Source organism: Rhinolophus sinicus, chromosome 18 (genome assembly GCF_057876585.1).
Source record: "Rhinolophus sinicus isolate RSI-liver-muscle chromosome 18, RSI-T2T, whole genome shotgun sequence".
In the NCBI taxonomy this organism is placed as follows: Eukaryota; Metazoa; Chordata; class Mammalia; order Chiroptera; family Rhinolophidae; genus Rhinolophus; species Rhinolophus sinicus.
The window spans coordinates 53352953-53366776 of record NC_142518.1 but is presented as its reverse complement, the minus strand read 5'-3'; the positions used below and the strand labels follow the sequence as shown (position 1 = coordinate 53366776).

The window sequence follows — 13824 nt, the reverse complement described above, 5'->3', positions numbered from 1 at the left end:
CATGAGAAATGTAAACATCAGACAAATCCTAATCAGGGGACAGTTAATAAAATATCTGGTCTGTGATATCAAAAACAATGGAAGGCTAAGAAACTCATCAAAAACAACGAAAGTCTAAGAAACTGTCACAACCAAAAGGAGCCTAAGACAAGACAAATAAATGTGATGTAGAATAGAAAAATAATCTTAGGTAAAAAACTAAGGCATTCAGAGGAAATCTGAAAAAGGAACGTATTTAGTTAACAATAATCTATGAATATTGGTTAATTAATTGTAACAAATGTACTAATATAAGGCATTATTAATAAGGGAAACTGGGTGTGGATTTTGTGGAGACTTTTTATACTATCGTTATACTATCACAATTTTTTATGTAAAAAGTACATTTTAGCAAGGGCTATCCTTGTAAATAGATTTCATAAATCTATACTAAAAAACCACCCAGTTGTAAGAACTGAGAACTTATTTGTTCCTTTTTAAAATTTTTTTTCATTAGCAATTGATTAAAAGGATATAAAATCAAAATCAGTGAGTTGTTACCTCCTCCATGCAAAAAGCCTATACATTGGCAACAAGGTAATATCCTAAAGACAATCTTAGGGAAGTCTAAAGTTCTGACAACATCTAAAAACTATATGCGATTTCAAGTCCTGTCACGATGATACTGATTGTGGTTATCATGTGATATCGATCAACTTTTAAGGGCATAACAACTAATAAGATCTTAGTTGGGAATAACAGAAAATCACTGTTATTTGATCACTGCGAACACCATGGATACTAATGAAGTGGCATATATTTATTGGTGTTTTCAAATGAAAACATGGCCTGGCACTTTCTTCTAGTTTATTACATTAATATGTATAGTTTAACTTTCAGGAGGAAAGTAATGGCACATATAAATCAAGCTTCTTATACAAAAATCTTTACCTCTCCATGCTAAAATGAAAAAATGTAGTTATTGGGTATATTTTTGTCATGGTGATTTTGTCCCATTCAGATTATAATTTCACTAAAGAAAGTGGAAAATGTGTAGCCCCTGTGGTTGGGAAACAAGATTTTGTAAATAGTTTCTGTTTCTCATTTGTTTGTCTTGTTCTTTTGTTGTTTTTGGTTTATATACCACTGATATCAGTGAAATTATATGGTTCTCTGCTTTTTCTGTCTGACTTATTTCGCTTAGCATTATACTCTCAAGATCCATCCATGTTGTCACAAATGTTCCTATATCATCTTTTCTTACCGCCGAATAGTATTAGTGGTTACCAGAGGGTAAGGGGGGTGGGGGGTGGGAGATGAGGGTAAGAGGGATCAAATATATGGTGATGGAAGGAGAACTGACTCTGGGTTGTGAACACACAATGGGATTTATAGGTGATGTAATACAGAATTGTACACCTGAAATCTATGTAATTTTACTAATTGTCACCCCAATAAATTTAAAAAATAAATTAAAAAAAAAAGATTTTGTAAATAGGCTTAAAAGAAAAAAAAACTGGTAAGAAAAGCTAACTAAAAGTGAGAAAATCGAAATCCAATAGTTTTCAGTTATCTGATGTTTTAGGATGAAACAAGTATTACTGAAATTTTAAACAAAAAGCACTACATAAAGTTGCATTCTGAAAGCACTGTAAAATATGTATTTCCCAAATCAATATGTAGATATAATACTTGCATATCATTATCATTTGCACTGGAAGAAAGCAATGCCAATGATCATGTTTGTTGAAACTATCAGAAGTGACTTCTTTGTTGCTCCTGGTTGAACTTTCTTAGCCTGTTACCACTAGACAAAGTGACTTGTCTCTTGCATGCATTCAGATGTTACTGTATAGAATGGAGACCTCTTGCTCTCTTCACACCGTCTATTGCTATTGTTTCTTTAGTAGCTATACTAAACACTTTGCCATGTTTTTCAGCAGATATTTAACATAAGTGGTTGGTTTTCGGTCATTCCGCTTTTAGCTCCCTCAATAGAAGCTATCTGTTAAATCTTTTGACCACTGTTTCCCTGTAAATCCAGACTGCTGTCAGCACAGTGGCATTTAGGTGTCCTTTTCTGGCTAATGTTGATTACAGTAGCTACAACAACACTAATAAGTGACTGAATGTATAACAGACTGTCACATAAAACTTTAGGCAACGCAACTATTTAATTTAGTCTGAAGTCTGTTGTTGCATTCAACAAGCCAGTTGCTTAACTAAGACATTGGTATTAGTGCTTGTTTTCTCCATTCAACAAGTGTTTAAATCAAATATATGGTGATGGAAGGAGAACTGACTCTGGGTGGTGAACATACAATGTGATTTATAGATGATGCAATACAGAATTGTACACCTGAAATCTATGTAACTTTACTAACAATTGTCACCCCAATAAACTTTAATTAAAAAACAACAAAAAAAAACAAGTGTTTATTGAATCCCTGCTGTGTGCATTACATTTTCTTAGGCACTCTAAGTGTGAAAAAATAAACACAGGCTGATTGCTGATTCTTACTGGAAGCTTACACCATTGTTGGGGAAATAAAGTGCATTCACTTGAAAGGTTTCATAGACATAAAAAAAGGAGAGGGGCCGCCATAAGGCTCAGCTGGTTACAGTGCCAGCTCTTAACAACAAGGTGGCCGGTTTAATTCCCGCATGGGATGGTGGGCTATGCCCCTGCAACTAACATTGAAAATGGTGACTGGACTTGGAGCTGAGCTGTGCCCTCCACAACTAGATTGAAGGACAATGACTTGGAGCTGATGGGCCCTGGAGAAACACACTGTTCCCCAATATTCCCCAATTAAAAAAAAATAAAAAGAGGAGAATATTGCAAGAATAGTTTAAATTTCTTTGTCATTGAGCTGTATAGGCATTTAAAAACAAGAAATATTTCTGACCAGAACAACCTTAGAATGCTTCATGGAAGAGATATGATTTGAGATATATCTTAAATATTGGTTAGCATTTTGATACACATATGGGGAAGAATGAGTTCTAGACAGGAGGAAAAACACAGAATGCCTTCAAAAATTTACTAATAAATGAATAAAGAAGATTATTGGACACTTTGGTCAACGTTGCTCAAGCAGTAGTTCACTGTAATCAGAAGTATCTGGATGCTGATGGTAACCACTTTGAGCACCTCTTCTAACTGCAGAAGTCAAGTGTGACTTGCATTCATCTTTTGTTATCAGTATATATTGAGTATTACAATTTTAACATAGTTTTTTTTTCCTTTCTTAAAATGTGTATACATTTTTGGCACCCCCGATGTATATATAGAGGGTGACAAAAAAATGTATAGATTTTAAGAAAGGAAAAAAGTATTGAAATTGTAATACTCAATATATACCAATAACAAAAGATGTATACAAGTCATGTTTGACTTCTGCAATTACAAGAGGTGCTCAAAGTGGTTACCATCAGCATAATTTTAATACAGTTTTTTTTCCTTTCTTAAAATCTGTATACATTTTTTGGTACTGTGTGTGTGTGTGTGTGTGTGTGTGTGTGTGTGTGTGTGTGTATATATATATATATATATATATAAAACATTGCAACTATTTTCACTTATAAAGTAATAGGAAAGACATCAATGAGGTTAGTTAGCATTAAAGGGCAGATGTCTTACAAAGTAACAAAGAAGACATACAAGTTTAAGAAATAAACTTTACACTAAAGTACTAAGTGACTGAACATTTAGGCAATGTGTAACAGGTCAATATAATTAATATGTTGTTCTTGAAATCACATATTAAATAGTACTATATATTTGAGACCTTTATTTCTATTTCCAAATGCAGAAATAAAATGATACTTGTTTTCCAAATACCAGAAACAACAGCTATAGATACTTAATCATAATATTTAAAGGAACACGACCCTAACATATTGCTAAATTAGTAGATGGAAAGGAATCCCACATTTTTAAAATAGTAAATATATTTTAATTAATGTTAACTTAAATACATATGCAATGCCACACTATTAGGAATGAGACACGAGGACCAAGGTACCTTCATCTCTGGAATTAGGCTGTGAGTAGCAAGGGTTACAAACCAACCGATAAAAGTTTCATCTCTAAAAAGATTAGGAATCTTTGCATTAAGTTTAAATTATTTGTTAAAATGCTCTAAATTTAGTAAAGCATTTGAATAACCGATGTATTTTTATATGGTACATTTTAAACTATAAGCAAAGGGATTTAATCTTAAACTTCCATAAACAACAATAAAATTTTGATTTATTCCTTGTTCTTTCCTTAGAGCTATCAGTTTCTGCTGTAAAATTAAGTAAAACAGGTCCAGCAATGAACTTTAGAAAAACACATTATTTTTGCCCTGTAAGAAGCAGCAGCAACAACAACAACAAAAAACCCACAACAGATATCTAACAAAATACTACACGGAAAAATATCATTTGTTGATGTGAATACCATATTCACATTCTAAGATTTTCCTTGAGAAAATGAGAAAATGTATGTGAAGTATTTAGTGATGGCACATACTAAGTTTCTACAAAAGGAACTTATTATTTTTAACGTTGTATTACTATTGTTTTATTATTGTTACTTTTCCAAAATCATCTCCTACCTCTATCACCACTGAAGACTCTCCTCCAGCTGCACTGATCCTTGTGTTTCAAAATATCAAACACACTCCCATCTCAGGGCTCTTGAAACTGCTTCCTGGAAAGCTCTCCCTGTAACTACCCAAACTGCTTACTTCCTACTCCATGAGAAAGAATATTTACAATAAGTTTCAGTGTTTAAAACTTAAGATTTCCCTTAAAAATAAATATTTCTCCAGCATATTCCATATCACTAATGGATTTGTGTTGAGGATGAAGATGCACAATACATCTGGCCCTATCTAAATAGTTTTGATAAGAAAGCAAATACACCAACATGTGTTTGTTTTCACAAAAGGCACAGGCCTCCGTATCTGAGGCCTGTGGTCTGCTGCCTGAACAGCCAGATCCCCAGAGGACAAAATGCTGCAGTGGTCACAGGATGGCTGGAAAATCACCTTTGTGGCCATGGGATGTGCATGTGATCTTAAAAATCACTACAATGAACAATAGGTCAGGGCATATTTTTGAGTTCACCAGTTAAGTCAAGGATGTTTTGGACATTAATCAATGAATTGTATGGGGACAGGTGGCATTGATTTCAATAGAAAAAAAGTTGAATGGTGTTTAAGAGCTCCCTGGAGGCACAGCAGCAGTAATTTGTCACTTGCTTAGAATTCTTGAGTCAGACAGCTTCATGGCTTCCTCCTTCATTTCATCTAGATCTCAGCTCAAATGTTACCTCATCAGAAAGGCCTTCCCTGTCTGAAGGAGTATCCCTTCTTAACTCTCTTCCCTGCTTTTTCCTTCACGCCACTACTTATAACCACTTAACTGATATATTAGGTTGGTGCAAAGGTAATTGCGGTTTAAAAGTTTAAAAATTGCAAAACCACAATTACTTATGGACCAACCTAATATTTCTGGTTTAATTTTAATGCCTCTCTCTCCCCCATTAGAACATACACTCCATGAAAACAGACTCTCTGTTTTAAACCTGTTTTAGCCCAGCACCTGGAAGTGTGATCGACACACAGTGGGTGCTCAATATCTTTGGAAAGAATTATTAATAAATTTGAAGTCATTCATCTGATCCCCCCTTCTTTGTGATATCAGAATATGTAATCACAGAAACTCTTTTTTTATTCTAGGCAAAACTCACATGAAATTTGGAAAAGATTCAAGTGGAGGGGGAATTTAAAATCCTGTCTGACAGTGCAACATTGGCAAAATATACAAAATCATATACTGTACAATTGGTAGGTTATGCAAAAACCTAAATATCCAACACGTAGGATGAGGGTACGATCCTCATTCCCGACAATTCCTTCAAACTACGCAGCAATGAGAACCTCCAGCTTTGTATTGGAGCATGTTGCCTGAGCCCATACACTGTTTATCCACATTTTATTTAATGTTCTGAAGCACAACAAGGAGATAGCTACATTTGTTTTAGCAAATACAGTTTAACATTTTGACATATACCTGGGCACTTATGCAATCATTTCTTCAGGAGCAGTTGAAAGATTTTATATATATATGCCAAAATGTGTATACACATTTTAAGAAAGGAAAAAACTATTAAAATTGTAATACTCAATATATACTGATAACAAAAGATGAATACAAGTCACGTTTGACTTCTGCAATTACAAGAGGTGCTCAAAGTGGTTACCATCAGTGTCCAGACACTTGTGCTTTTGGTGAACTACTGCTTGAGCAATGTTGACCAAAGTGTCCACTTGTATACATTGTTTGGCACCCCTGGTATATACCAGGGGTGCCAAAACAATATACACATTTTAAGAGATGTTATGTATGCATTATTTTTTGAAGTTTAATTGAATTATGTAGCAATGTGTAGTATGACATTCGCTCAAAAGATGATGTTAATCAAGTGAATGCTAGCATCATTCATTGTGTTACAATTTTAATACAGTTTTTTTCCTTTCTTAAAATGTGTATACATTTTTGGGCACTATATATGTATATATACATATATAATTTCATAACTAAATATTGTCATATAAGAAGCATGACCATAATACACTGTTAAAATATTTGTTCTGATTTTAGGATGTTAGGGATAAAATAAGGAAAGAAAGGACACTGAGCAAGGTATTAGGTCAGTGCAAAAGTAATTGCGGTTTAAAAAGTTAAAAAGAATTGCAAAAACTGCAATTACTTTTGCACCACCCTAATAGTTATGGAGAAGAAAGATTCAGGGTTACTATATGACTAAGACAAAAAGAAAATGACAATTGAGCCCAGGTCTCTGATGACAGGCATACTGATATATGCATACTCACAGTCTGGGATCATGATATAGAGCTTTTCTTAATTGAAGTACATATTTATAAATCAATTACATAGGAATGTATTTGGGTTTTTAAATCCCCAAACTAATATTGATATAATTTTAATAACTTGGCTTTAGTATCTGTTTTAGGAATAACTGTAGGTTATTCAGTTATATTGCACATTAGGAATTTTGTCCGTTCTCTATTCATTCCCGGCAACATTTGTAGAAAGTAGGATAGCTTAAAGATCATCACTTTGCCCTGAGTGTCAGAGCTCATCTTGTACCAGTGTGGTAGTTCTCCATACTGACTACCATTTTTGTTTGTTTTTTAACCAGAAGAGTTTTGTTAAGGGGATGGCAGGCTGCTGCCAACTTACCGGGCTCCTTTCCTCCCGCTCCCTAATCTTGTTGAAGAAGAGAGATATTAGAGAAGGTGGACATAACAAAGCTCCTTCTCAAACTTTCCTTAACAAGACATAACAATTCAGAATGAGTAATGATAAATTAATAAGCCATCGTATTTCAAATAATAAGCCATGACCCGTTGTCTTTCGCTTCAATATTCTTGGCACATCTATAAAACCACTTCCTGTTCAGTATAAGAAAATGTTATTATTTCCACTTTAACCATATTATATTTAACAGAGCATTTCTTTAGAACTTGAAAACGTTTATAAAAATATATAGTTTTAAAAATATTATTTGGTGACACTTTATATTTGACATTTTATCCAGCATTTTCTTTTATAAATTAATATATTACAAATATATTCTCATGCTGGCAAATCAATTCAGGAATACTCAAAGAATTTTGTCAGGAGGTCAGAGTGGGTAATTTAAATTTCTCTCCAAGAGAGTCAAATGGGTTTCCTACTAACCTCCAAATTCAGCAGTTTTAAAAATTGATGTTCATGGTAAGGAGAGATCATTTGAAGACCTTCTGAATCTAAAAGTATGGATTACATATTACTTTGAAAATCTCTTGTTGTACTAAATACAACCTGTAGTTCCAACAGTTATATAGCACTTTCTTGGGTAATTAGAAAAATATTTCGGAAAATTCATACATAAATACTTTTTTGTTAGGATGTCTGTATCACAAACAATCTAATAATATATTTAAAGTCATTCCACAAAGTCTTTTGCAGTTTACCTTTCAATAGGAAGACTGAGTTCCTACAAAGGCATCATTTTGCACAGTTGATTTGTCTTTTGCCTGTTACATTGCTTTTTGCATTGTTATTGTGTTTTGAATTTATGTTAGAGAAGAATTGTCAGGCAGATATATTGGAAAAAAACTTCTATCTAGAAGCAAATATGCCAGTGCTTCTCCTCTATACTTATGTAGAGACACAGTATCCCAAATAATCAGATTTCCAAATACATTAACTAGCTTCATGCCAAAGTATTATATAATTTAAAACATGTCAAAATACTTCCTTTTCCAAAATTTTTTTTACAATTTAATTATTTTGCTAAGATCATCAATTATTCAGGAAATAAAATCTTCTCTGAGAAAGGAAAAATTAAAGGTCTACGAGGTTAAGTTATATTGGACAATATTAGAGGATGGAACATAATTTTGTCCCACTCAAACAGTACTGGTGAACATAAAAAGAAAGACAAAGTCAAATATTTTTTGAACTGTACTGAAATTATACTTTATTGCTATTTCTTATGTCATTGTAATGTCCTGGAATAGCTGACATACTCCATTTCTTACTTTAAGATCTCACTGCTGTAAGTAGCACTTTACTACCTGCTTTATGTAAAATATTTTCATGATTGCAAACTAGCTACGAAATTAAAACAATTTGAAATGAATCTCAAATGCCAAAGGAAGCTGTTCTGTATTCTCAAACAAAGATAACATTTATCAAGCGTCACTATATCAACTATGTACTATGAACCAATAAGGATGAGCTGAGCAGTCAGAGGTTTTATTTTGTCAGAGTTGGCTTAACTCACAAAGTAAAGATTTCTATGTGACTCATCACACTCGTGCAAAGAATCACAACTATTTCAACATCCAAGTTACAGAGAATATTTACAGAACATTATTAATTATAATAAACATTTATTAGAACTGAAACAATCCTTAATGGAACAGGAATGGAGCAGAAGAAACTCACAACCCTAAAACATATTCCCTGTTCGTTATGAAAATTTAGTGTTACAGTTTTCTTTATAGATTTAAAGGAGGGTTTTTCGTGGAGACCCTGATGGGCTGCATAGAAATTCAGAGATTATTATAGCACATTTAAACATTGAATGAGAATCTTAGAAGATAAATTAACCTAGGCAATAGCTTTCATGCGATCAAAAACTCTTACCTTGCTGTAGAATCTCCTGTATTGTCATCAGCCATCATCTCCAAGTCTTGTGAGTGTTTCTCACAAGCTCTTTTGAACAAATTCTCCTCTGGAACTGCTTTAGGAGTATCTTCATTTGCTCGAAGATGTTCTATCAGGTTTTGTGGGTGCCAATTCTGAAAAGCTCCTTGATGGGCAAGGGCCGGTCCCGGTACTGGGGCCAGAATGTTGTGGTGGACAGGACTGTTGCTTTTCTTCAGTCCATTTCTGTCCCGAGAGTGGCTCTTCAACCTGCCCTGAACCGGGGTCCCTCTATGCTCATATCCTTCCTGCTGAAGGCAGTTTCCAGTGCTGGGCGAACCTTGAGAAGGATGACTAAACCACCTCCAGCGTAGCCTTAGGATCTGTTTCACATCAAACTCTTTCTTGCCAGACATTGACATCCTTGCAGGAGGAAAGACAAAAGCCTTCTCTCACAGAAAGGAAACGGTGCCTTTGTTATCTCTTGTTTCTCTGCCTCTTCTGTTGAACTAACAAAAGCACAAGTGCCCAGAGCAGCCTTTCTTGTTCCCCCCGCCCCCGCTTCCTGCAGCCTCCGGTGCACTGTGAATACTTCTAGCTTTCTAGCTGAAAAGCTGCTGCTAACAGTGTAGGTGGGAACCCATACTGACAGGATGATGAAGTCAGACCTTAAACAAGTAAATCAGCTTAGCACAGGAAAGCAGTTACCACGACACACTCCAGCGGCTAGATGTGCAAGCTCCAGCCCTCCCGCCTGGACTTGCAAATATCTAACCCAGCTTCTTCCGTACAGAAGTACAGCAGCTATGGCTTAAACCCAGGCAAGTGAGCAAAAGCAGTGTTTAAGTTCACTTCCTTCTAGATTCCCTCCACTCACCCCACCTCCTGCCGGATTCATTTCCCATTAGCTCACTTCTAAAACTGTGCCACTTTGTCCTGGGAGAATTTGTAACAGTGGCTTCATTATGATCTATTTTGGGGATCTTATGGAAATTTTGAAGGTGGTTCATTAAGGGAAAGCATCTTGCCATCAGTCCCTTCATACAGGTTTGTCATTCTTTTTATGAAACATTTAAAAATGTGAATGTCTTTATATAAATATTTGCTTGAAAACCTGAACAGTTTCAGAAATATGAGAAAGTATTGGTTGCCCAAGACTATAGCCCCCACTAGGGGATGTATTAAAGCATTTAAAATCTACACTTGAAGGAAGAAAGCAGTGTTTTTCTAACCTCATTAGCTTAGAAAAGATGTCTTCTCTCAGTGACCAAAGCTTGAAAATGAATAGTCCATTCTGGCTCCATGCCTGTATAAACACCTCCTTATCATGCTCTTTACTTTCACAGGCAGTATTAAAGGTCCACATTTTTTTGTTCAAAGTCATTATGAGAGGATACAAAACTGCATGTTTTGAATTAACTCCAAGTTGACATATGACTCAGTAATAACTGTGCACAAAGTACTTTGAGATCTGAATCAGAATCACTACTTTGTACAGAGGTGTTTCTGTAACAGTCGTGTATCAGGAATGCATTCACCAATGCCATTTTGAAATTGAATTTGAACTTTATCCAGCTTCCATGTAATGCATACAGGTGATAAGGGGGAAATTAGGAAGAATATTGAAACTATAAAGTTTTGGTTTTAATTCTGGCTTTAGTGTTAATGAGATGTATGATCTTGGACAAGTCACTTTACTTCTTTGCATCAGTTTCTTCATACAATATGGAGAGGATGACCAGATCTCTAAAGATTCTACTTGTAATGGATTTTAAAAACTTGAAATAGAGAATGAAATGAATATATTTTTCGAAGTTTTGGTAGGTATTTCACCTGTAGTTTCCTATAAATCTAGTTATACCTTTCCTTTGCCCTCTTGTTTTTGTAGGTGTGATGGAAAATTAATGTGTCAACTTGACTGTGCTACAAGGTGTTCAGATATTTGGTCAAACATTATTTTGAGTGTCTCTGTGAGAGTTTTTGGATGAGTTTAACATTTCAACTGATAGATGGAGTAGATTGTCCTCCCTAACGTGGGTGGGCCCCATCCAAGCAGTCTAAGGCCTGAATAAACAGAAGGCTGACCCTTCCCTAAATAAGAGGGAATTTCTCCTGCCTGATTGCCTTCAATATGGGACTTTTTCTTTTCCTGACATCAGACTCAAACTGAAATATTGGCTCTTCCTGGGTCTCAAACCTGCAGGTCTTTAGACTGGAACTATATCATCAGCTCTTCTGGGTCTCCAACTTGTTGACTGCAGATCTTAGGACTTTTCAGCCTCCATAATCATGTGAGCAAATTCCTTATAATAAATCAATCTCTCTCTCTCTTCTCTCTCTTTCTCTATACCACACACACATCCTAATGTTTCTGTTTCTCTGGAGAACACTGATACAGTAGTTTTCTTTTTTCTGATACTAAAAAAAGAAATACACATTGATAAATATATAATTGATTTTTATACCAGTTACAAAGAGGTTACTTCCATCTTCAAATGTTTAACCTGTCTTCCAACAGGCTCCTTAAGCCTCAGTGTTAAGTGATAGCTAAGCCTTACTTATCTATCATCATCATCTCTCCTTGGTGTGTTTTGTGTTCCCAGTACTTAGCATGTAAATCATTGAAGAGAATCTCAAATAGTTCTTCTGAATAGCCCCAGGTATATCAGTGAGTACTGGCCACAAAATATCAATTGCCTTTCTGTTATCTTGGTAGGTAAGCATTCCAAAAAACTCCTTGAAGTCAACATCTGTGTTTTAGACCTTTGTATTTCCCAGTGTGCCCAAAACACAATGTTAGACATTGAATAAGCATATTGCAAATACCAGGCAGAATGAATAAAATAGAGGTGAAAATAATACGTGGAAGTCACATGAATAAGTACAAAATTGACTAGATAAGTAGCTCTAGATAACATCTTGGATATCAAGAGTCTACAATATTATTTTTCTATGTTCTCTGAACTTATTATGATTCAGATATAATTACGTATTTCCCTGAGTACCTTTTACAATATGATAAATGGTAACTAATAACTGTCAAAATCTTAACATTGATAGTACAACACTGTATGAGTCTACCTAGAATGTGCTTTTTAAAGTATGCAGATTATGGACAAAATTCTGGATCTTGGACACAGAATTGTAAAATGGTTAAGTATATAGAAAATAATTGAAGAGAATAATATTTTATGAAGCATGAGGTTTCCTCTTAAATTTCTGATTATAAAAGAAACACATCCAAACAGAAATAAAGAAGATGTCTGAAATAAAGAGGATAGGAACTGTATCTTATCTTTCCTTTCCCATTGCCTTGTTATCTACTTAACATCCAGTAACTACTTAATATATGCAGAATTAATAAAATACAAACTCTAAATGAATTTATTATTACATGAATTTACTGTCTCAATAAATACTAGAATTTTTTTCTTACATTTATTTTTTTAATTTATTTTTTATTAAACTACAGTGGACTTACGATGTTACATTAGTTTCAGCTGTATAACATAGTGATCTGACATTTATATACGTGACAATGTTATCAACACAATAAGTTTAGTAACCAAACATCTGTCACAATACAAAGTTATTATGATATTGAGACAGGTTAGTGAGTATGATTGCTAGGTAGACAGGATGGAATAAACAAAAAGCAGCCATATCCTGAAACTCCAGGTCCTGGAATATCTCCTTCACTCCAGGACAGGGATATGAGAACGTAGCTTGAGGTTAATAAGTAATCTCAGATCCCTTCTGGCTCACAAAGGAGCAGATCTGATAGATAGGAATGGGTTAGTTCCTTAATCCCTTCAGGATGGGCAAACAGGAGAAACCTAGTATATGAATTCAATTAGAAGGCACCAGCCCCCTTCCCCAAGCAGGCAAGGGAAGGTCAAAAAGTAAGAGCTTTTGCCTCAGTCACTGAGCACCCCCATTTGGGACCCCCTCCTGCTCGGGAGCTGCAACCTCTTCTCCTGCCTCTAATAAACTATCTTCCTTTACAACTTTTTGCCTCTCCCTGGCCTGTGTTCATTCTTCAGCTTCGATGAAACACGATCCCGGCCCACACCCAAATACTGCTAACAGATCCAACAGCATTTACATCATTTGGGGACTCACAGAAAAATATTCCTACTTCAATATTATCGACTGTTTTTCCTATGCTGTATATTACATACCCATGACTTATTTTATTACGGGAAGTTTGTACCTTATTCCCCTTTACCTTTTTCACCCATCCTCCCATCCCTCTCTCCTCTGGTAACTATTAATTTGTTCTCTGTATTTATGTGTCTGTTTCTAATTTAAAATGAAACTGCAGAATGGTTATGGGCTAAAATACCCTTCAAAATAATTAATGGTTATATAGGTGGGAAACAACACTGTAAACAATTTGAAAAATCCTGGCAACTTAGCAGTGTGTACACTCTTCGTGTTGTATTCTGAGCAAAACTCTGGCCAGGAATTTAAATTACTCAGCTGTTAGGACATTTCAGAATTTAAAGTTACTTAAGTGTGTTTAGGAATACTTTATTTTTCCCTATAATTTTATGATTACATAACATAAAGAAAAATATCATAGTCATAGACAGCTGTTATCATGCAGTGTGGCACGCGGGGTCTCAG

At 34.9% G+C, this 13824-nt stretch overlaps 1 protein-coding gene across 1 annotated transcript in view; it reads right to left on the bottom strand.

Annotated features, from left to right (window-relative positions):
• Window positions 1–10034, bottom strand: part of KLHL4 (kelch like family member 4) — a 114935-nt gene extending 104901 nt beyond the window's left edge. Inside the window, exon 1 of the mRNA XM_074323668.2 lies at window positions 9196–10034. Within this exon, the coding sequence (XP_074179769.1) occupies window positions 9196–9617 (422 nt within the window). The 5' untranslated portion in view covers window positions 9618–10034. The remainder of the gene's footprint in view (window positions 1–9195) is intronic.
• Window positions 10035–13824: the final 3790 nt, after the last annotated feature.